At 51.4% G+C, this 22,627-nt stretch overlaps 1 protein-coding gene across 2 annotated transcripts in view; it reads right to left on the reverse strand.

The window, feature by feature from the left end:
- MTMR4 (myotubularin related protein 4) overlaps positions 1 to 22,627 on the reverse strand; it is a 62,165-nt gene that overhangs the window by 28,924 nt on the left and 10,614 nt on the right. For both annotated transcript variants that reach the window (XM_066202209.1, XM_066202208.1), the window contains exons 2-3: positions 12,395 to 12,471; positions 1,990 to 2,079 (exon numbers count right to left, since the gene is read on the reverse strand). In XM_066202209.1, the coding sequence (XP_066058306.1) occupies positions 1,990 to 2,079; positions 12,395 to 12,397 (93 nt within the window). In that variant the 5' untranslated portion in view covers positions 12,398 to 12,471. The remainder of the gene's footprint in view (positions 1 to 1,989; positions 2,080 to 12,394; positions 12,472 to 22,627) is intronic.

Here is a 22,627-nt window from a genome sequence, read left to right on the forward strand (position 1 = left end):
GGGGATCAGCCACAGGTTGAAACTTGATGGTCTTGGGGGTCTTTTCCAACCTCAGTAATTCTGGGATTCTGTGACTGATCAGAAGCCTCTGTCCCAGGGCAGTGTCACCTGTGTGATCCTGCTGTGCCATTTAAACAAGGAGGGCCCTCAGCAGCCCTGTGCGACTCAGCAGTACCATCCAGGTAAGCAAATGAACCAAAATTGTACCCAGTTTCTGCTAACAAGGCTCTCAGGGATTCTCTGTGTATAGTTATTTATATGACTGAGGAAGCTTGTCCTGATTAAGCAAGAAAGCTTCATTAAAGTTACCTGTATTCCATTTTTTTAAATATCTCCATAATCAACTGTCTGTTTTTCCCCATCAGTCTGGACATGCCATAGTTATTTTTAACACGGGATTCTGGCAGACAGTCAAGTCTGACTTTTCTCATATTAGAGAAAAAGAAGGCAGAACAGCCTAAAATTCACCAAGCCCCTTTGTCCTTAGCTAATCAGGCTCCTCCTGTCGCCTGAATGCCACCTACACCAGGTGATGTCAGTAACCAATTATGCAAAAAATGTCACGACAATTTATCATTTCAGACAGAGCTGAAACCTGCCAGACAGGGCAGCTGATAATACAATTCATTACACTGTAATTAGTACAAGTCAGACCACCTTGTCTTTATTTCAAAGTTGTTTCTATGGCTTGGGTATAAAAACCTGAATTTCCTGGATTTCAGACTTCAAGTGACAACTGTACTAAGAACTTCTCGTTTCTTTGTACAAAAATAACCACTTTAGCCTGGCATCTGTCCGAATACTCTTGAAAAATATTAATTAATTGCCTAAGAGAATATCCTCTCTTTATTTCTGCAGTTGACTTCTGCATGCTTGCCAGAGCTGTTTTTATCTGGCACATGTCTCTCCTGCTTATGTGGCTCTTTCACACAGCAACAGAAGGGAGACAGAACAGAGAGGGGCTGGTAAGGCTGCAAGAACCGATGGAGGGAAATCCTGGAATAAATCAGCAGGTGCCCCAATTCAGCCTATTATCAACTAATGGCATCCCTCTAAAGTCAGAGAATCCTGGAATGGTTTGGGCTGGGAGTGATATCCCAACCCAAGCTCATCCAGTTCCACGCCCTGCCATGGGCAGAGACACCATCCACTTAGGCTAGGTTCCAAGCCCCATCCAAGCTGGCCTTGAACATTCAGCTTTACAATAAATTAACAATGTACTGAAGGCAAATTACCCTTTGGAGTGTTGAACTTTATGTCCCCACGCAGTAAACTAAGGCAGAGCCTGCTCTTCTCAAGAAGTCTCAATTCAGAGTCACCCCAGCAGCTTCAGCCCCCAAAGACACAGCCTGGCAGCCCTGACCCTGCGCGAGTCCCCAGCCTGTGGCTGTTCCTTCAAGGCATTAGCTCTCAGTCCTTGCTTTCCCCAGCAGTGTTTGCCAAGGCAGTGACAGTCTCAGAACAAACTCAAACACTGCAGCAAGAACAAGGTGAGCCTGGCTTCAGCCCCAGGAGGAGGACGATGAGCGCTAGATGATGTCAAAGGAAGCACCAATTCCCAGGAGGGAATGCTGCCCTTGCTGCACAGTAGCAACAGCTCCTGGGGCTCTTCCCAGGGCTTTCTGCAGCAGGAGGCTGGAATCATATGGAGGTTCCTTGTTCCAGCTGCCACGCAGCAGGAAAACACCAGGAGCAAGGCGTTCGAGGGGAGGGCAGGCAATGCAGCTGCATGCTGTGGCTGCCCAGAGCACAGCCCCCATGTTCCCCCTGTCCCAGGAATCTCCCTGGATGCAGGCTGCAGGGCTGGGTAGGCAGGAACAGGGCCTTGGGAACAGCCAGCCTGGCCCCTATGCACAGGGACCTGCTGCTTCAAATGTGCCCCCAGCACCGGCCCACCCATGGCCTCCAGGATGTGCTGGGCTGGAGAGCTGCTCTGCAGAGCCCAGCCTGCCATTTCCCAGAGCTGTTTGGGTGTTTTTACTTCCTTACCTGCAGTGACTCCTCCTCCTTTATGAGCTCCTTCGGGGGGAACAAGTCCTTGGCCTGGATGTACTCCAAACTGGGAGGGCCTTCCTCACCCTGCATTGCAAAGAGAGCACACAGTCAGACAGCCTCACAGCACATGCTGTGAAAGCCAAAAATTGAAGCTGCTGGACACTCTTGGCACCGCAGGAGCTTGGGGATACCAGTGCATGGAAATGCCTGTTCTGCCTCCAGACCCCAGCAGCTCCTCTGGCTGTAACAGAGAGCCCACAGCACAATGAAATGCCGAAGTGTCCAAGCCCTGCCTCTTCAGCTGAATGATGTTTGGAAAGCTAAGCAGACACACCTTGGCCACAGGGAACTGATGTGACAGTAAACTGTCACATCAGCTGTCCCCGTTACCTGCTCCATGGCACCAGAGCAGAGACACCATGACACAGAGGGTTTCCACCTACAGTCCAGTGTCAGCCTCCTCCTCCTCCTCCTCTTAAGGACTGCTTTGTTTTGGGAGCTTTCTTTTTCACTCTCACATCAAAGAAATCTGGGAGAGCCTGAATCTTCTGGAGGAGAAGATACAACTATGAACAACCTACAACCCTACAACAACTGCACCCCAGTGCACATAATTCACAACAGGCTCTACTGACTGGTGCCAGCACTGAGCCCAGGGCAGCTGGACATGTCCAGCCTGCTCAGACGGATACCCCAGAAAACTCATGGAGGCCTCAGGATGGTCTGAGAGGTCACACGGAACCCGCACATGCCATCCTTGACAAGTGGAATGTATGTCTCAGTTTGGAACACGAGAATCTTCATAAAATCAGAGTATCCTGAGCTGGAAGGGATAAGGATCATCAAGTCCCACTCCTGGTCCTGAACAGGACACATCAAATCCCACCATGTGTCTCAGAGCATTGTTCCAATGCTCCTTGTGCTCTGGTGTGAACTCTTGGTGACAATTTTCACCAGCCCTCACCCAGGCCCTGTCACATCACTGAACTGCTGCCCAAAGGAGTGGCACCCGGACATTCAGCTGCAGATGCTCACTGTTGGGAATCCAGGATGGTGCTAATTCCACACGTATTTGGTGTGGGAATGTTTTCTTCAGAAGACTGCTTGCTTTCTAACTCCAGTTCTAGCATTTACCAGGAAACACTGTTTTCTGTAAGCACTGAGTAATATTTTAAAATGACATATGACAAGCCAGAATCCCAATTTCAACCTGAAGAAAGGAGATCCCAATCCTTTTGGCTCAGGAATACTTAAAATGATGCTAAATCCTCTGGTGTTACTGACAGAGGCTGAAGCCTCAGCACCTGCAGGAACAGTCTGGCCTGAGGTGCTCCCTGGACCTCAGACAGGGGCAGCCAGACCCCTCCCACCCCACATCCAAAGAACCTGCACACATGTAACATGCTCTTACAGCCTTCATAAAACTTAGCATCATCCCCAGCTGGAGGCAAAGGCATTGCCCCTGTCACCATGCTGTGAGGGACGCAAGGCACAGCACCGGCTCCAGCAGCAGCCGATGCTCTCTGGAGACCACAGGAGGCTCGGCACCCCTCCTGCCAGTGGCTCACTGCGAGGCTGAGGCACCAGCCCAGGAGAGCACAAAGGGAAGATGTATGCCCATGTGCCGATGCAGCAGCCAGGAAGCAGAGATCCTCTCCCATCGTCATTTTGCAGTTCGCAGAGAAATCCCAGGGAGCAGCAGGAACTGGAACAGGGCAGCTTGAGCTCTCCACCCGCCTGGGTGTCCTTGAGTCCCTCCTCGGCTGCAGCACAGGGCGGGCAGAGGCTGAGCATCCCCTCCTGCCACAACCCTATCCCAGGTACCGGCAGGATGGGGGTCAGCATCCTGCTCTCTTCACAAGCCTCCTGAAGCCCTCGGGGCCCATCTGGCCAGGAGTGTCCTGGGGGGTTGAGGGTGGGTCTGTAGGAAGGGTCAGAGCAGGAAACCCCCTCCGGCTGAAGGTACAAAAGGCGCCGAGCGCAGGCCCCCGTCTCAGTACAGCACAGCACCGGAGGGGTCCTGCACAGCTGCAACCAGGGAAGGGGCGTGGGGCTCCCCGGGGGTCGGCTGCTCTAGCACGGTAATTTCCCAGCTCCAGGCCGGGCACAGAGCCTGCGGGGCCCAGGACAGTGTCCAGGGCCTGCCGGGGCTCAGCCCGCGGCGCCGGGCACCACTGTGCCCTTGGGCCCAGCCAGGGCAGCGGGGACGGGCCACGGCGTCCTCCGGCGGCATGTGGGAAGGGGATCCCCCTTCTCCCCGGGCAGATCCAGAGGATGCCTCCACCGACACGTGAGCTGGAGAGCGCAGCTGGCTTACGGCCCTGCTTCCACGGAGGAGACAAGGGGAATAAAAAGCAGCACTTACAAAGCAGTTGAGCATGGAGCAGGAGACGCGGCCTGGCAGACTCATGTTCATTTCCAGAGGCGGCAACAGGGCCGGGCAGGCACAAGCAGCATCTCCTCCCTCCGGCTGCGAGCTGCGGCCCCGGCACTGCGGCAGCGTCCCCGCTCCGCCGGGAAGGGCAGGAGCATCCCGGCCGCCGGCGGCCCGAGCAGGTGCCACCGCCGCCGCCGCCGCCGCTGACAATGGAGGGAGGGCGGGCGGAGGACGAGCAGACTCCACCTCCCTCCCAGGGCCGCCGAGCGCAGCCCTGCCATCTGAGCGTCTCCGTGACGGGCGAGACAGAAAATGGAGCGGGCGGCGGGACCGCGGGCACGGCCCGTTCCTCGGCCGGGAGCGGCATTCCCGGCCCATGGCGCTGCAGCCGCCGGCACTTGCCTGGCGCCGCACTGATGGCGGCGGTGGGAGCGCCGAGAACAATAGCGGGAAGGCGGCTTCGTGGCCCGGCACGGCGCCCTCTGCCCCGAGCCCTCCAGCCCGGCACGGAGCCTCCTGCCAGAAGCCCGTTGAGCCCACACCTACACCTCCACACCAGCACTGAGGCCTCTGTTCTAAGGCCTCTGCCCCGGCTCCATACCCTCTGCTCCGAGCCTTCCACCCTGGCACTGAGCCCTCTGCCCTGAGCCCTTCAACCCTGTACCGACCCCTCAACCCCAGCATCAAGCGCTTTGCCCCGGAGCCTCTGCACCAGCACTGACCCCCGGGCCTCCCCCCCAGTGCTGAGCCCTCTGCCCTGGTGCCGAGTCCCCAGCCTCGGCCCTGCTCCCAGAAGCTCAGCCAGGAGACCTGCCACTGCACCCCTGAGCCCGCAATCCTCCCGCAGCCCTTTGTGCCTGGACAGAGAGATGAGGATAAAGGGGTTGTCCTGCTGCATCTCAATACTCAACACTCTCAAGACTTTAAGTCCTCCTTTCCAGGAGCTTCACGTGCACAGGGAGTAGTTGGATGTCCCTGGCTCCCACCAGCACCTGTGTGGTGGAGCCAGGGCCCTGGAGTGGACAAGGCTCCTCTTGCTGACCGTTTGGACACTTAGTTCCCATGTGAAGTTTCCTCAGCTCCCACTGGCAATGCTCACAGACACAGGGTAAGGCCATGGGTGCAGGAAGTGCTGTGGTTGAGCACCCACCTCCCCACCCTAGCCCCCTAAAAGCTCATCTTTACTACCTGCTGCTCATATCAAGCCTGGGAGCAAACAGCTCCCAGGTTACAGGCTGTCCCAGGAACCACAGGAGCAGCTTCCCGGGCAAACCCATTTCCATTTCTACCATCAGCTACTGTTCTGCCCCCACTGCTGAGTCAGAGGGAGAGTATCTTTGTTAAAATGCAAAATTAAAACCTGACTCTTCATCAATCCTCAAAGGCCCCACTATCTGGTTCAAATCACACCAACTTTTTTGCTTCCAAAACACAAATCCGAACAGAGCACAGCCTGTAGCCACTGAGCTCCTCTTAGAAGTGTTTGACCCAAAGATACCACAGACAGCTCTCCCCAGCAATACCAATGGGATCTCAAAGGGTTTTTCTCAAGTCAGATAAAAGATTTCAGCATTTCTCTGCAAAATTGTTCAGGGTTAGATTATTCAGAGCTGCCTCAGCTAAAGGGACAGCTTTGTGACACCCAGACATGCTGTCACTTGCAGGGCAAAATTCAGTTCCATGAGCTCCCTTGCTGACAAAACAATCCCACGGACTCACGTGGTTACACCAGCTTTACTACTTGGAATAAAAGACTTAGAAGAACACATAGCCACACCTGGAGATAAGCCATAAAATCCCATTTCATCCCTGCTCTGCCCCACTCTACCATTTACACAGCACACTGGGTGGATGTCAGGCATTGCCTATCCTTGGGGCACCTGAACCAGCTGGCAACCACAAACCAAAACACAAGAACAGATGGTTATGGACACAAACAGAGGGTTACACATAAGGACAGAGGGTTATGGATGAACTTACGGATTTGTCTTGGCCAAAAGTGTGGCCGGAGAGGTGCCCTGCTCCCTGCAGGTGACTTTTGCCTGGGTCACTGGAGGGAATGTTGAGAAACCGGATCAGCTAAAGCTGAAGGAACCTTTTATACTGGAGAGAAAATGTGGCTATAAACACTGTAAAGCCAATATTTATTATTTTTCTGACATGTAGCAGGGGAAAAGCAACGCAACATGTCTGAGGAACAGCTGAAGTCTGTGAGTCTCGGGCAGAGTGTGAGCATACATTGCTGTTAAGTGCACACAGCACAAAACCAGAGTTTATAACACACAAAACCACAGATAAGGTAGGTAAGAGATTTGCTCCAACCCACAGTGAGATTTTTAGGGCCAAGGCTCAGTTCAGGGCATGGCACAAGGATTGTTTGCAGAAGGACCTTTATAACCCCTCTAAGCTGCAGCTGTGCAGAGTTAAAGGGCTGCTCGTCAGATCAGTACTCTGAATTTCTAACCTAAGCTGACCTGAACATCCACAAATAGAACTTCTGCTTTCAGTGAAATATTTTTGCACTTTTAGTATCAGAAAAAGACTCACAGATGACTTAGAAACTTCTGCCCAAGCACTGAGCCTGGTGCAGAGCAGAAACCTTGCTCTGAGGTTCAGGGGCTTCACAGACTTTCAAAGAGGAACTTGATTCCGACTCTGTTTTCACTTCCTTCAAGAGTTCCCAAAATACCTGCCCTCCTTTCCCTCCAGTGACCCAGGCAAAGACAGGAGTGGTGCCAGGCAGCCCAGCACAGGACTGCCAAGTGCTCCACAGTCCTTAGCTGGCTTAGTCAGAGGGATTTCCTAAATGCCACCTCAGATGCCTCCCCAGCTGGGCTCTACTCCACTGTCACAAACCACCAAGGAAGAGAAGGTTATTTCACAGAACTGGGGTCCTCTGAGTGTTCTCAGTGTGTGTGTTCATGTAGGCAGAGAGAGAAGTCTCCCTCATTATCTCCCAACAACCATTCCAAGTGTTTCTCAGTTCTGAGGAAGAGGAGCTGAATGGGCAGCATGTTCTGAAGGGCATCTGGCAGTGATTTGCCCCTAGCACTGCCCACTGTTCCTGTACTGCACCTCCCACCTCTCCAGATATCCCCGGATCCACACTGCAGGTAAACAGCTTGCAGCCTTCTCCTGAAGGTCCCAAAAGGGATTTGGAGGCTTGGAGATGACCCAGCGTTTGGCAAGGTAGGACTGGCACTCAAGGCACTGCAGCCTCCAAAGGAGATGATATTTCCTATGGAGACATGCCTGCATGCACCAGGAGCCCAGCCTGCAGCACAGGGTTCACAGGGAACACCTGGCCCCTCAATGCCCGTGGAATCTGCACTGGCAGCACGGGACAGGCATGAGAAAGCTGAAGTCTCTCTCGTGGTCTGGAGCCAGTCAGCATCCTGAAATTAATCATTTTGCCCAGTGGCTGGTCCAGCTTTCTGCAAGTTTGGGAAAGTGTGGGCCAGGGAGCAGCTAATTCCCACCTGGCCAGTTCCCTTCTAACCCAAAGCATTCCATGATTCTAAGAGAAAAACTGGTCCCATTCACTGCAGGGAGCTGCCAGCACACCTGACTCAGCCTTCCACAGACACGTACACCCTTCCCAACCCTGGCACAGCTTTATCCTCTATTTCTTTTTGGCACCACAGATAAAATTACTCTCTCCTTAGGCAGAAGGCACCACACCCATGCCTTGTATAGATTAAGGGTGGGCTTTTCCTCACCCCAACACGGGGCATTACCCCACAGATGGCGAGGAGGGAAGGCAAGGGCTGGCAGAAATCTGCATGCACAGCCCTGTCCCTGGTAGCACATCCACTGCACAGTCTGCCCTGATCCGCCTCCAGCTGGAGAAAAGCAACAGAAAAATTGGCAGGAGGAGGTGACTGCCCTGGGAAGGGAATTCCAGGACATGAGAAGTAAGTCAGCGGGAGCCAGGGAAGCTCTGTCTGACATCAGGGGCTCCAGCAGCAGAGGGGCCATCAGGATATTCTACTTTAGATCCTTCCAGGTCTGAATATTTATTTTCAGTGAAGATCAAGCTAGGAACTAGTTATCTAGATCTTTTTTTCCAGGTGAGATGGGGAAGGGAGAGACTTGCATCATTTATCTCATTCTAGAAGTTAAAATTTGTTCTCTTTCTGCCTGGCAGATGCCTACATTGGGTGAGATGAGCTGCACTCAGACAAGTATTTCTTTCTCTCTCTCTCTCTCTCCATAAGCTGATGCTGGGACCGATTTGCTGTGGCCAAAGGCACTTCTTGTTCTGCCTCCCCTACTTCTGTTGCACAAAGGACATCTTTGTTTCAGGTCCCCCTATGTAAATAGTTCATTTCCTCAAAGCCTAGGGAGGTTTTAGTGTGAACTGAAAGCTGCTGAGCCTGAGGTGGAAACAAACCCTTAAATCTGTGCAAAGAGAAGTTATGTTTTATACCCCGTAAATCAGAACTGGGATGGTGGGTGTCATCTTTTAATCTGAACAGGATGATGGAAGAGCTTATAGATCTCTAATACTGCATCTGGTATTTTTTCAGAAAGGTGCCCAGAGGTGAGCATGGAAATGAATATGCAGCAAGAAACCTTTAAGGAGAGGGACAAAAGGGAACAAGTAATGGGCTGTCAACTCCATGCACCAGCACGAGGGGGCGAGGGCTGGCTGCAAATGCCCACCTCAAATAAGTCATGGGCCCCTCTGCAGGGTAAGAACCTGATGCCTACAGTGCCAGTATCCCAGCAGTCAGGAGAGGGAATGTTGCTGTGGGAGCTGAGCACTGAGCTGCCAGCACAGCACCTGCACCAACCCACCTGCCAGATTAGTTTTAAGTAATGTATTAAGGCACCAAGTGCTCCTTAGGGCTCCACTAGCCAGAGTTAAGTATTAAACCAGCACTAGTGCTGTCTTCAAAATCATTCCCATCAGCAGCTAGTTTTGGGGAAAAGTGGGAAGAGTTGTACAATCCAAGCTGTTAACACTAGACCAGGCATCTGGAGCAGCAGAAAGGGGAGAGCAGCTGGTGAGGCACATCTGGGGTGCTGCTGATTAAGGGCAGAGCTTTTGGGCCTGCCCTTGCTAACCACAGGGCACTGGTTCTGTGGCCTCAGCCTGCCATGAGCACAGGGAATTAGGGAAGCACTCAGCATGCCTGCAGGGAACAGGGCTCCAGCCCACCCCGAGGTACCCCTTAACCCACAGCCCACCTCTGGCCCTCCCTGTGTTTAACTCAGGAGCCACAGCTCTCCGGAGAGGTCACAGAAGGACTCCAAGGAGGCTGTCAGGAGTTTCCATCAGTTCTCTGCCTTCAGCTGCTGACAGAAGCTCAGGTAAGGGGGTGGAGGTAAGTGCTTTTTCCTACAGCCTGCAATTACCACTTGCTTTCTCTCCCTTGCCATGGGAGACAAAAAGCCCGTAGTCTCTTCCCAAAACAGTGGGTAAAATGGGAGGGCCTTTTGGTGGTTGGTTTATTTTTTCCAAAATGAAAAAAAAAAAATTTCAAAATAATCACAGAAGCATTTTAATAAAATATTTTAAAACCCTTTTCAGAAGGTAATTTGAAACAGTTAAGGTATCTTTGGGTACTGATAAGGAGCAGGAAACCCTCTCCTGTAGAAGAAACCAAACAATGATTACACCTAAGGGTGGGCAGAGACAGGTCAGGGTAAGGTCTGCCCAGACACAGGAAAGGAGTTCAGGGAAAAGAAAAGCTTCCATGTTTTAGTAAATCCAAAATTCCAGTCTCTGCACTCAAAAACAAAACAAACAAACAAAAAAATGAACAAAAAAAAAAACAACCCCAAAAACCCCCAAACCAAAAACCAAAACAGGTCCAGAGAGGGGTGATGAGAACTAAAGGCGGCTTTGTTACAGAGAATTTAAAAGACTAGAGTTTTCAGATGTCTAAGGGGAATGTGTGGAGGTCGACAAAATCCTGAAGGGCAGGAGATGCTCACAGGCAGCACCACACTTTTTTGTTATTCCCAATATAAGAACCAGCCAAAACAACACAGGGCTGGTTCCAAAACATAGCAAGAGCTGCTCAGCAGCACAGCTCTGACACCACTGCAAATCTCCGCCTGGTTTTTAAAAGCCTGATGAATTCATGGAAGGGAAACCTACCAAGGGCTCATAAAACATCAATAAATTGTTTCTGGATTACCGAGTCGCTGAGCTGCAGGTCCTGCCAGGTGAGGGCACACACCTGAGTCACTGCAGCATTCACTAGGCCCTGTCACTCAGGTGTCTGACCAGCCTTGTCCTCAGGGGGCCCAACCTGGCCTTCTCCGTGTTTCCTGGGGGGATTCTTGATGCATTTTCCATGTGTTTATTCCTGTTTTTTTTTCATTCGTATCTGGATACATCTGCATGCCTCTCACCTCAATCCCACCCAGAGAAGCTGTTGGGTTTCACACCTCCAATGTGACACCAGGGCAGCTCCAAGCTTAAGTGTGAGGTCCTTTATCAGGTTTTGACAGGCGAGGACTTTCACCTCCCCACCCCAGACCCTGCAGTAGGGGGAACAGCCCTTCCTGCAGGAAGCATGGGAGATCTTGAGGCGGCACCAGGGAGCATGAGGAAAGGGACTACAGCAAGAATGCTGTGTGTAACTACTGAAGCTGAGAGCTCAACTAATGCAGAGAGTAGGTTTCCTTTCCTATTCCAGTTGTTAACAAAACACATCGGGGACAATCCCTCAGGAGACATCACCATTTCCTCGAGCACTCTGTCAGATGTTTATAATTTATTTTTTCTAACATGTTTAACCTAAATTTTCATGTCCTCAATCTGAATTTCCAGCCCTTTGTCTGTCTCTGCAGCTCTCCTCAGCACCCCTTCCCCCACAACAACACAAAGCTGGTGCTGATCCATGTCACTGCAGCAAGTTCAGGCTCTGCCCACATGCAGATCAACTCTCTTCAAACTACCCCCCTCAGGACACTCTCAGCATATCTTTTAACATTTCCAGTCTCCAGCTTTTTTCCTCCCAGCAGATCCCTTATATTTTGGGTTATTTCTTGCTGGAGGCATTAGAGGTCCTTTATCTGAGTTTATCAGCAATCTGGCTGCTTTGGCTGTGGTTCAGATTCTTCGCTACCACATTTTTCTGAGACTAATTCTTGTGAAATTTTTGCTCCTTTGGTGGCACTGGAGCTGTTATTAACATGGTGTGAAATCCGTCACTGTGAGGTGACAGAGGAACACAATGAGAAACCCCAGCAGTAAGTTTTAAAGAAAAAATAAATCAGTAAGCTACAAGAACTGGATGAGTATGTCAGTAGTCCAGGGAGACAGAAGGGGGTTCCAGTCTTATTTACTTTTTTTCTCCAATATATTCCAATGAGAGGTTCAGGGATAAATGTATCCTGTTAACAGCATCTTGATGACAGTGATAAATCCTCTCTATTATATTATTGTATATAATACACAATACTGTTCCATTCTTCTTGCTCATTCTTGTATTTCTTCTCCTACATTTAGCAGTAGTACAAGATTTGGACACACAGAGAAGAAGACCACCCATAGAGGAGAGAGGCAGACCAGAACCATGGAATCATTAGGCTTGGAAAAGCTCTCTAAGATCATTGAGTCCAGCCGTCCCCAAAGCACTGCCAAGGCCACCACTTACCCATGTTCCCAAGTGCCACATCCACAGGGCTGTAAAACCCCTCCTGGGATGGGGACTCTGCCCCTGCCCTGGGCAGTTGTGCCAGGGCTGGACAACACTTTTAGCCAAGAAATTCCTCCTGATGTCCACCCTGAGCCTCCCCTGGCCCAGCCTGAGGCCGTTCCCTCTCCTCCTGTCCCTGTTCCCTGGAGCAGAGCCCGACCCCCCCGGCTGTCCCCTCCTGTCAGGGAGTTGTGCAGAGCCACAAGGTCCCCCCTGAGCCTCCTTTTCTCCAGGCTCAGCCCCTTGCCCAGCTCCCTCAGCTGCTCCTGGGGCTCCAGCCCCTTCCCAGCTCTGTTCCCTTCCTTGGACACGCTCCAGCCCCTCAATGTTCATCCTGTAGAGAGGAAATAGGACATGGACTCACCATCCTCAGTGACCACCGTCCAAACCCTCCTGGTTCAATCACAGTTCAGTCTCTTCTTGTTCTTCCACAAGTATCACCTGCAGCGAAGGGGAGACAACCCAGAGCAGAAGTTTAGCTTATACGATTTTAGTTACAAAGTTTAATTTACAGGAATGGTACTCCAGTGTGAACATAGAGGAGAAAAAAATCAAGACCCCCAAGGCCAGTGCCCAGTCTGTACCTATCCCTGCCAACCTCTGTTTTGTGCCTTTTCCAGGAGCTGCTGGAAACCAGATTCAGCATCGGGGGGGGGAACACCAAACCCTTTTGGTCATTCACTAACACAGCACCCAGGACTTGTCACAAAAACACACAGCAGCCTGTGCCCCACAAGTACAAAACCCACACTTTGGGGGAACACAGGAGGGAGCTGAAGGAAGACAGACTTGGTCATTGTGATTCAAGGACCTGGGGAAGATCCTTCACAGGGAACTTGAGTGTTTGGAGAAGATCACTGTGGTCCTGGGAGGAAAACTTCTCTAAACCCAACTGAATCCTGCTTGGGAGGTGGGGCAGGATGCAAACATTCCAAGTACAAGGAAAAACCAGCAGGTTCTTCTGCCCGCTTTGCCCCGCTTGAAGGACATCACAGGAGGCATCTGTAGGAAGGGAAAAGCAAAGCAGCATGACTTGAACAAGGTCCTGCACCAAGAAGATCTTTTCCAACAGGACCAGATGCTTCCACAGGTGATTCTGGGAGCTCCATGGAGGAAAGACCCTTCCTCAAAGTTTTCAGGTATCTCCAATACAAGATCAGTTGTTCACCAACATCTCTCTAATCTGCCCACATTTTGCATTTGCTTTGCTCTTCCAGCCCCACAGAAGGGATGGAATTATCCACAATTAAACTGGGACCAGGGATAGGCTGAGCCCTGGGCACTCCTGTCCTGGTACCACTCACTTGCCTGAGCAGCCTCCCACTGCCCCATCCCTGGCAGTGTCCAAGGCCAGGCTGGACAAGTCTTGGAGCAACTTGGGACAGTGGAAGGTGTCCCTGCCCATGGCAGGGGGTGGGATGGGCTTTAAGGTCCCTTCCCACCCAAACCATTCTGGGGTTCTGTGAAGCAGCACAGAAATCTGCATGTGTGTGTCCCAATGTTTTTTAAATACAATGATATTTTAAACAGGGATCTTCAGTATTTCAGTGTAGTTTGAGGATGGCTCAGAGCTCACCAACCAAACCTGATTTCTGCCAGTCCCCTGTACCATGTCAGAACTCTGGGAATGCTCAAGATCTTCTGTAAATTTTGCCACCATTCATTTTAACCTTTCTCCTCCTCAGGTGAAATACAAATGCCAACAAATGCGTAATCGGAGATTACCTAAACATCTCACACAACACACCCCAACTGGGAATCCCCCTCCTTCCGCCACTCAGGAATTATGTTGGCTACAGAAGAGCTCTGAATACCTGCCTAAGGCTTTCCTTTGCTCAGGGATTTCCTTCCCAGCCCAGAATGAAGTCAGGTTTGACATCCACACATCAGAAGGCCAAGCTGAATGCCAGCACCGAGAAGTCATTGCTGAGATGTGATTCCCACAGTGAGGCAGCTGCTCCCACCCTGCTCCTGCTGTGCCCAGGTTGGAATCTTTACCCTTGACCTTTCAGGTCATCTCTCAGATCCTGCCATGCACTTGACAGGAAAGGACAGGAGAAAGGAATGGGAGGTCAGAAAGGACTCCAGACTTGTGCAATGTATCTCTACATTTAATTCTTATCTTTATGGGGCCATGGAGCTGCTCTGACGGCTGGAGCCCCTCGGTGCAGGAGCGAGACTGGGAGAGCTGGGGGTGTTCACCTGGAGAAGAGAGGGCTCAAGGGAGACCTCAGAGCCACTTCCAGTGCCTGAGGGGGCTCCAAGAGAGCTGGAGAGAGACTTGGGACAAGGGATGGAGGGACAGGACAAGGAGGAATGGTTTCCCACTGCCAGAGGGCATGGTTAGATGGGATATTGGGCAGGAATTATTCCCTGTGAGGGTGGGGATGCCCTGGCACAGGGTACCCAGAGAAGCTGTGGCTGCCCCTGGATCCTTGGCAGTGTCCAAGGCCAGGCTGGACACTGGGGCTTGGAGCAACCTGGGATAGCAGAACGTGTCTCTGCCCATGGCAGAACAAGATGGTCTGTAAGGTCTCTTCCAACCCAAACCATTCTGTCATATTACTTTACATTTAAAAGCAGATCACCAAGTTCCAGGAAACTATGAAAAAAACCACTCACACTGGGAATCAAATTTCCTATGAAAATAGAAAAGGCCAAATACTGCACTATCAACCCTTCAAACCAAACCAGTCTGGCTCTTTTGAACTGTAAAAGCCTTTTCCCCGCTACTCAGCAAATGATCTCACATATCAGACTTCATAGAGGAAAGAGCCTCCAGCAGGAGGCACCAGGAGTCACTGCCAACCGGTGACATACAAGTGACATGAGAAGCATAGTTTGTGGGCAAGAAAGGGAAGAAAAATGTTAAATATGCTTTTTTCGCTAAATCTGAATGTCCTTGAATTATTGACAACACTGAACAACAGGAGTACTGTTCCTGCAGTGTGCTTTGTACCAATGTATCCAATCTCTGCTAATGGCCAGTGCAGTTTCTCAGTTCCTTCCTTGTGCAAGTCAGTAATGACCAGAAACTGAAACTCTGGCTGCGTCATGAGTGAGGAGGCTCCTCCTGGCTCCCATCCCCCAGCTCTCTGGACAGCCAGTTGCCCAAGAGGAAGGCAGGACTCCTGGCCCCATGAGCTCAGTCTACTAGAATGCTGCTGCTCCTGCACGCCCAGGGTCTTCCTCCTCCTGTGGGAGCAGGGGCAAAGCTGAAGGGGCTCCTGAGAATTTATGGGGTGAGACAAAGCCAGGAGATACTGCAAAAACCCAAGTGCTGCTTGTACCTCTGGGGACCTCCAGCTGTTTCTGAATGACAGTCAGCCCAGGCCACCAGGCCGTCTCGCTGGAGCACTTGTGCAGTTCCACGTGCTCCTATGCTGGCATCTCAAATGCATCTCCCTGTTTCAGGGCTGGCCATGGCCCTCCTCCTTTCAAAGGCTGCTGTGTCCCACTGGCTGCTGGCTCTGCCCCTGTGGCTTCCAGCCCAGGGTCTCCAGCCCTTGAAAAAGAGGTGGTAGGTGCCCACTGCACCCAGCAATGCTGTCCAGCCCCTCTCAGGGCAGGACTCACCAATTTCTCCTGTGGAAGTCAGGTTTGGCACCTGCTCAAAGAGGTGCTTCCCATGCAAGAGGCTGGATTACCCCAAAATCCAGGTCAGACACTCCCCTTAAAATCTTGGTCCCAGGGGATGGGCTGGGGTTGGCCACCCGCTATGCCAAGGTGGACGCTGAGGCTCCAGAATTTAATGAAGATGGGACGAGGGTCAGAGAAAGCCAAGACAAAAAGGATGGCACTGGAAAGAAGATAAAAGAGAACAATGGCCTTTCACACACAGATGGAATCACTGAATCACAAAATGCTTTGGGTTGAAAGGGACCTTAAAGCTCATCTTGTTCCAGCCCCTGCCATGGGCAAGACCAGGTTGCTCCAAGCCCCAGTGTCCAACCTGGCCTTGGACACTTCCAGGGATCCAGGGGCAGCCACAGCTGCTCTGAACAACCTCTGCCAGGGCCTGCCCACCCTCACAGAGAAGAATTCCTTCCCAATACATCTAACCTAAATTTCCTCTCTCAGTTTGAACCCATTCCTCCTTGTCCTGTCACTGGTTTCTGGGTGCCAGTGCACAATGATAGCTCATGTTGAGTTATTTCACCCCGAAGTCACCCCAAAGCCCAGAGCCTCAGGCTGTTCTGCTGCTGTGCAGTCCCAGGCAGAGCATGGGGCCAGCAGCTGCCTGCCCTCCCTATTGCTCGCTGGAGGGAGGCACAGGACAGTACTGGTGCTGCTGGTGGGGCTGGTGAGGTGATATCACCTGACACACCTGGGCTGGGGGAAGTAGAGAAAATAGCTCACTTCTCTTAAGCATTTTTATAGCTTGTAACCTCCTCCTGAACGCTCAGTCTGGGAGACAAACCCTCAGATAATAAAGCCATTGTCAGAGTTGAGAACACTTGTAAAACCCTTCATTTGCTCTCCTGTAGTCTCCTGCTTGCGTGACTCACACCACACTTCCTTATGCAACCACACTGCTGCCTCCAGGGACCTTTGTCCCTGCAGGTAAGAAACGGGCAGGGACTGGAGCAGTGTCTGGAAACCTCTGTCCCCATTCCCTGCAGATGGTGGAAGAGGCTGCTGGAAGCACCTGGCCAGGACCAAGCTCTGCCTGCATCCTCCACGATGCTCATCCTAGCCCTGGCCAAACTGTCACACACACCAAGAAAGGACTGCTCCTTTCCAAACTGCAGCTCTGGACTGCAACACCCAGGTCCCCTTCTCAGCTGCAACCCAAGCCAGGATGTGACACGAACTAGGAATCGCAGCAATCCCCACAAACAGTTGGGCTGTCAAAACCCAGGAGAATCACTTCCTCTCCCTCTGCCTCCCCAGGTCTCATGGAGGTGCCATGAAAGCACAGTGCTGTGAATTTACAGGGACCTCTGAAAAAAGCTGAACATCCTGCCTCCAGCACAGTGGGACTAATAATGGTGAGCTGGGCATAGGGAACACGGAATAATGAGGAATGGTGAGCCAGGCATGGGGAACACAGAATAAAGAGGAACAGCACTCGCCCCCTGCCATCACAGCACAGAGCAGAGATCCTGTGGGAAGGAGGGAGGGAGGGAGGGTGCCTGTTGGGGCACATACACACACAGAGCTTTGGAAAGCTGGGAAAGGGAGCAAGAGCTAAGGCTTCCTGGCTGCAGGGGTGTCGTGGGTGCCCCAGGCGAGGTGGGTGGCCCCTGGCAGCTCCTCGCTCCCTGCTAGGAGACTCGATTTTAATTGCTCTTAAAACTCCAGCCATTGTTTGCAGTTGGAGCGGAGCTCTCTGTGCTCAGCATCTGCCCCAGGCAGAGATTTTTCCTTTAATTTCAGCTAAAATTGTAGAGTTGGTCCTGGTGCGCTTAAAGGGGAAGAACAAGTCCAATATTAAATATGGAATGTTAGAAGGAAAAAACCCGGAAACCTATTAGCTTTACTGTGATCCGAAATGAAACAGAAACAGCCATCTCAAGCCTCCGGACTAATTAGAGGCTAAAAATATAATTGTCAGACCCCACAGTTACACGCAAAACAGACTGTATGGCCCGGTCTTTGTTATTTTAAACAAAATTACGGCTCAGAGGGTTGTTTCTAATGAAGGCCATGACCAGCTGCTCTTCAACAACAAAACTCTTTTACTGCTGAGTAATTATTGAAAAGAAAAGATCGGGCTACCAGAGCCCAGGAATGTCACAGCAATACCAGATTATCGTGACAAGTTGCCAAGTATTCAGATTGCTCTGCAGTGTGAAGGGATCCTAATTTATGGTCTAACCAGGGGAAGGGCTTATTTCCAAGATGCACCTATGGATGAAGGGCTGCTGGAAGTGCAGCTTAGAGGATCTCACAGCCATCTCCCATAGGAGCTGCTCAATGGGGACTGGCAAAATGTCCACTGCAAAAATACATAATAGCAGTGATGGCAAAGGGGACAGATTGGTGGCACTTCTGTCCCCAGCTCCCCAGTACTGCTGGGACCATAGCTACAACTGCCAGAGCTCAGCCAGCACACTTGGAGCAGGAACGTCAATCCCATGTACTGATCCAAAGCAAAATCAGCTCACCTATGCAACTTAAAAACCCAAAGATTATAAAATAGAAGAATTCTTCAATATACGGCAGTATTTATGCCAAGTATCAGCCCTGCTGACAAGGACACATCTCAGTCCAGTTACTGGTAGATGAAGTTTCAGAATGGAATAAATTCCATCAAGCTTATGGGAAAAGTTGTGCTTTTTGTTGCTTGGAGTATTTAAAACTCCATTAAATAGTTGTTTTTAGTCCAGGTCTGAATACATGAATCTTCACAGGCTCTGGGTATGCAGAGCTGCCCACGGGGCCCACTCCAGTTACTCTTCCCAGGATCAATGGTTTGGGATCACAGACTGAGTCTCATGTTCAAAGTTATCCTACCTGGGAGATGTGGGACGGGCAAGAGGAATCACCCCAGGGGAGGGGGCCACCTGCCATTGCACTGCATGGCCCGTCCTGAGTTCCAGGGGCCCGAGTTCCAGGCCAACACAGAGCAAGACACAGCCACTGCCTCACTCAGCCCATGGCACGGAACCACATCCCACTCCAGCTCACCCACAGACACCAGGAGAAGGTCCCGACTTGCAAACTCTTCCTGCTCATCCAACCCAGGAGTCAAGTCATGATTAAAATACCCTGAAAGCATTTTTCTTCATATTTAAAAGTAATCATGACCTCTCTGAAGGCTGCTGAGGCTCCAGTTGCATTCCAAGTGGGAACATCTAGGTTTCAAACGTGGGATTGTTCCCAAGAGCTCAGGCCAGGACACATAAATCAGCTCTCTGCAGGACTGCAGGGTTTAGGGAAAGCTGACATAGCCAGGAATACTCCTGACTGCACAGCACCATCCTACAGGAGAAAAGCCCTCAAAAACACACCCACATGTGGCAAGTGCTGGGCTGGTCCTCATGTCCATTCCCCGGGCAGGCACAGACAGCTGGAGGGAGTGCTACAGTGCCTACAGGGAGGATGCTGGAGGCCAGGATCAGCCACAGAGCGACACAGGGAACACAGGGACAGATTATCCAGGCCTGTAACTGACAGCCAGGCACAGGGGGAGAGGGACAGAATATGCCTGTGTCAGCTGCAAAGGAGGGCAGGAGATGTGTGTGAGGATAAGGTTACACAGAGCAATAGGACAGAAACCAAAGCCCTGCTGGGACAGCAAATCCCCAAGGAAGTGCGGGAGGAGCAGCAGAGCAAAGGAGAGAACGGGCAGAGCGAGTTCAGGATTTCAGGAGCAGAACTCTCACGGAGTCAAATCTCCCAAATGGCGAAGGCAGGGAGAATAACATGGAGATTTTGCCAAGCTCAGGGTTTTTGCAGCAACAGTTCCAGGCTGAGATGAGGGGCTTCACTTTGACTGGGCTGTGTCCAAGGGACTTATGGAAGTGGGGGAAAAAAATTAGGCACAGGAGGTGAGCAGGAGCAGAGGTGAGCTTTGGTTTTAACAGGGGAGAAACGACACAGCATGGGGGTATTCAGAAGCAGGTGAGAAACTGAGCGAGGGGGCAGAGGAATAGTGCGACAGGGAGGAACAGACAGCACAGGGGAAGAGATGAGAGGACAAACCAGAAGAGAACTTGTGCCTGGTGCAGGGAAAGGAGCAGGATGCCAGGAGGAATGCAGAGAGGCAGGAGGGCATGCTGAAACCGTATTTTGTCCTTTCTCCTCTAAAGAAATAAGGTCCTCTGCAGTAAAAAAGAAGGGGAAAGAAGGTTAGAGAAATCAGAGGGGTGCCTGGAGCAACCAGAGGCTTTATGTCCAACAAAAGCAAAGCTCTGGTTTAGCAAAGTCCAGAGTAGCTCTGCCATGAGCCCTGAGCCTGCACAGCTGTGGGAAGGCCTGGACCCAAGAGTTGCCACGGATGCACCACTGCCAAAAGGGAGAATGAACAGGAGAAATTTTGGAAAAGGAAATACCTGAGGTAGGCTGGAGATCACAGAGCTTGGGAAGAGCAATGCAGACCCTGGGACAGAGTTGCTGGCGAGAACAAGGGTCACTGAGCTGCGCAGAGGTCACTGGAGTAGGAGCAGCACTAGGGTACAGTTTTGGGGTTTGTGCCGCTGGACAGTATGGAACTGAGGACTGCTGAGGGTGGAAGGAACAGTGGAAGCTGTGGAAGGAAGGATGCAGGAATGTAGAAGAGGGTGTGGAAAGAGCTGGAGGGGGAAACAGGCAAACAAGACTAGAGCTTGGGGTAGGAAAACACCACCAGAATTCAAAAAATGCTGAACTGGATAGGCTGGGCCAGGGATACACCTGAAGCCAAGACCTGCCAGGCACTTCTGTGTCAGGCTCAGGGGACAGCTTAGCCTGGGGACAATGTCAGAACAGTCTAATGACAACTTGTTTTGCAGAAGAGTGAAGAAACCAGGGAGGGGGAGATCCTTACGGTGCATCCAAGCTGCAGGACCATGTCCCCAGCAGCATTTTGTCTGTCTCATCATTTCCTCTGACACATCTTGCTCAGCCAGGAGCCAGGAGAGATGGATTCACAGAGGAGCCAAAGAACAGTTTATATCATGTGCAAGATGGAACAAAATGATCTTTAAGGTCCTTTTCAGACCTTGCATTCTGTGATCTATGGGATGGGGGTACACAGGCAGATTCTGACAGACCCAGCTGGAGGGTCCAGCAGTGTCACCCAGATGCCATCCAGGTGTTTGGGATAGTGAGGGAAGAGAACAGAGCCCAGCACATTGCCAGATCCCTAACAAGCACTCCTATCCATCTCTGCAATGATTTTAAGCATTATTAATTTCAGCAGCCTGCCTGCCTGCCTGCCAGCTGACTCTGCTCTTTACATTAATGATAGTGAAATCGGAGTTTCAAGGGGAACTCAGTGACGGTGAAGGAAGCCGAGTCAGGACCAGGAGCAGGACTTTCTCAGCTCATCTCCCCTCTCCTCCCGAGGCTGTGGCTTTGCCGGCGGCACCAGGTGGCAGCAGCACACCGGGGATGGTCCCCTGCCAGGTCAGGGTCTGCCTCCTCCTTGGTGTTCCGAAGGAGCTGGCGGGAGCAGGGACGGGAGCACGGCCTTGGCAGAGGCACTGCCATCACCACACTGATTCATTCCTCATCCCAGCCAGCCCGAGGCAGCCGCAGAGCAGAGAGGGACAGACCTCTCCGTCATTTCCATAAGAGCACGTGGAGGAACCACAGACTGAGAGCTCACCCCACAGGCCTTTCATCCCAAGCTGGCAGAAAAGGAATTCAAAGCCAAGGCTCCAAGCTGAACTCTGTAACTGTAGGACTGACAGAGACAGGAAGCACAGCTTTGGCAAACATTTCCAAAGTGCCCTTGTAACTCCAGCCTGTTGTTCTCCAGCTTTGTTTGCTTTTCTTTAAAAAAGCAGTTGGGACATTTCAAGTCACAATTAAGCCTTTATTCAAATACAAACAATTGCCTGGTCCCTACCCAAAGCATTGCAGATGGACCCATCCTAGCTTCAATCCAGGCTCCTGCCTGCTCCTGGCTTCATCCTGCAGTTCTGGAGGGAGGGATGTGTGGGCCCTGGGATCCCTCTCATGCTGCCCTGGCACCTCCCTTCACACCGTGCACTGACATCAACTCAATCTCAGGAAGGAAGCAGCAACAGCTTCAAGGAAATGGTGCCTGCACTACTGAAGTCAATCCCAAGTCTCCAGGCCAGAGAATTGCTGTCTAAACTGGTCCCTGTGCAAATACTCAGCTCTCATTATGCACCAGGAGAATCCACCTTTAACTCCCATCAGCTTGGGGAGTCTCTGACATCCACAGTTTTTTCTGAAAGGCAATCTTTGTGACTGCAGAAAAAAACCTCAGATATGTGACCAAACGCACCAGAAGGCTCTGAAATCCAAAGATTAAGTCCTGAAGTGTGCCACTTGCCCTACCTACCCCACTACAGGTTTTCCCAGCCAAGCTCAGGGCTTTCCCACACACCCATGTCTAATATCCTGGCATTCAACATGTGGGTATTTTAAAATAATTTCAACCAAACAGCAGCAACACAACTTCAGCCCTGTTGTTATTACAAATATAACTATTATTCTTTTATACAGGTGCATAAACAATACCCACGTGGTATTACTTTTAGAAGTCCTAAGGTCTCTGAGGCATGTTCCTGCAGCCAGAGGACAGGATGGATGGGGGAACTATAGCCCCTGGTAAAGGGCAGGCAGGACACCTTTGGCACCTAAAGTGGTGCCTGCCTGCAAGGATCTGGAATCTCCCCTGGGAGTCAATAGAAACAGGGTCGGAAAGCAGAAAACACTGCTTTTATTCCAGGTGATCACGTGTCCTGTAACACTACTGAGATTCACAGCCCTGTGACAGCCTTGCTTCTAGCTCCAGCTGAGGCTCCTTAGCTCTGGAACCACGTGCTGCTGGCGGGAGGCAGACCCTAGGCCAGAGCTCAAGTGCAACCATTCACAACAGGCAAAATTTCGAGGAGGGCCTGTTTTCTCCAAGGGTAGTTTTCTTCCATGGGAATAAAATGAAGCATCTTTTAATAACCCACATAAACACGTAAGT

This window comes from Chamaea fasciata, unplaced genomic scaffold (assembly GCF_029207755.1).
Source record: "Chamaea fasciata isolate MVZ Bird 193981 ecotype frontalis unplaced genomic scaffold, bChaFas1.0.hap1 SCAF_21, whole genome shotgun sequence".
Lineage (NCBI taxonomy): Eukaryota > Metazoa > Chordata > Aves > Passeriformes > Sylviidae > Chamaea > Chamaea fasciata.